Source organism: Gigantopelta aegis, chromosome 3, assembly GCF_016097555.1.
Source record: "Gigantopelta aegis isolate Gae_Host chromosome 3, Gae_host_genome, whole genome shotgun sequence".
In the NCBI taxonomy this organism is placed as follows: domain Eukaryota; kingdom Metazoa; phylum Mollusca; class Gastropoda; order Neomphalida; family Peltospiridae; genus Gigantopelta; species Gigantopelta aegis.
Window position 1 is genome coordinate 83,782,739 of NC_054701.1, and position 1,140 is coordinate 83,783,878.

The window sequence follows — 1,140 nt, forward strand, 5'->3', positions numbered from 1 at the left end:
TCACACGCCCTTTGACTTACCGCCAACGTTAACTGGGAACAAGACAAACTAAGTCAGCACCGTATACGTTGCATGCCATAGCAACTACTACTACTACTACCACCACCACGACTACTACTATTACTACTACCACTACTACTATACCACTACTATTACGACGACTACTACTACTACTACCACTACTACTATTATTACTACTACTACTACAGCAGCATGAAATGTTACACTACCAGCATAGAATGATTCATTACCAGAATTGAATAGTACTCCACTTGCAATGAATGATACTCAACCTCCATCATCAATGAATGCTACCCTACCTGCAATGAACCACACTCAACCTCGGTGGAACAATACTTCACACGTGACGGTCACGTCGGTTCCGTGGACGAGAATCATACTCGGCGCGGGACTCTACGTCATCGTCTTCATCACCGTCTTCGGCAACTGCCTCGTCCTGGTTGCAGTGTCCCGGGAGAAACGTTTGCGGACGATCTTCAACTACTACATCGTCAACCTGGCAGTGACGGACATAGCGGTGGCGGTGACGGCCATGGGCTTCTACACTATCGAAAACGTCCTGGGCTACTGGCCGTTCGGGGAGTTCATGTGCGGAGTGTGGATCTTCTTTGACTACGGCATGACGTTCTCGTCCGTATTCACGCTCATCGTCATCTCCGTGGACAGGTTCTGGTCCGTATCTTGGAGTCTGCACTACAGGATACACCACAAGAAGAAGAAGGCCTTCATCAGCATTGCTGTCGTCTGGTAGGTGTCTGTAGAGTCCAATCCTGGGGGGTATTTGTATGATCTACTTTGGTATTGTGTTTGTATTATCTACTTCTGGTATTTTATTTGCATTATCTACTTCTGGTATTTTATTTGTATTATCTACTTCTGATATTTTATTTGTATTATCTACTTCTAATATTTTATTTGTACGATTTACATCTGGTATTTTATTTGTATTATCTACTTCTGATATTTTATTTGTATTATCTACTTATATTTTATTTATATTATCTACTTCTTGTATTTTATTTTTGTATTATCTAATTCTGGTATTTTATTTGCATTATCTGTTTGTGGTAGTATATTTTTGTATTATCTAATTCTGTTATTTTATTTGTTTGATCTAAA

General features: G+C 40.4%; 1 protein-coding gene across 1 annotated transcript; it reads left to right on the forward strand.

The window, feature by feature from the left end:
- The first annotated feature begins 277 nt into the window (after positions 1 to 277).
- Positions 278 to 772, forward strand: LOC121368891 (D(1)-like dopamine receptor). The gene has a single exon (XM_041493649.1). It carries the CDS (start codon positions 278 to 280, stop codon positions 770 to 772), a length of 495 nt encoding a protein of 164 aa, XP_041349583.1.
- The last annotated feature ends 368 nt before the right edge of the window (positions 773 to 1,140 follow it).

Bases quoted from the DNA above. Each gene is read 5' to 3' on its own strand.
- LOC121368891 (XM_041493649.1), top strand. From the start codon at position 278: ATGAATGATACTCAACCTCCATCATCAATGAATGCTACCCTACCTGCA.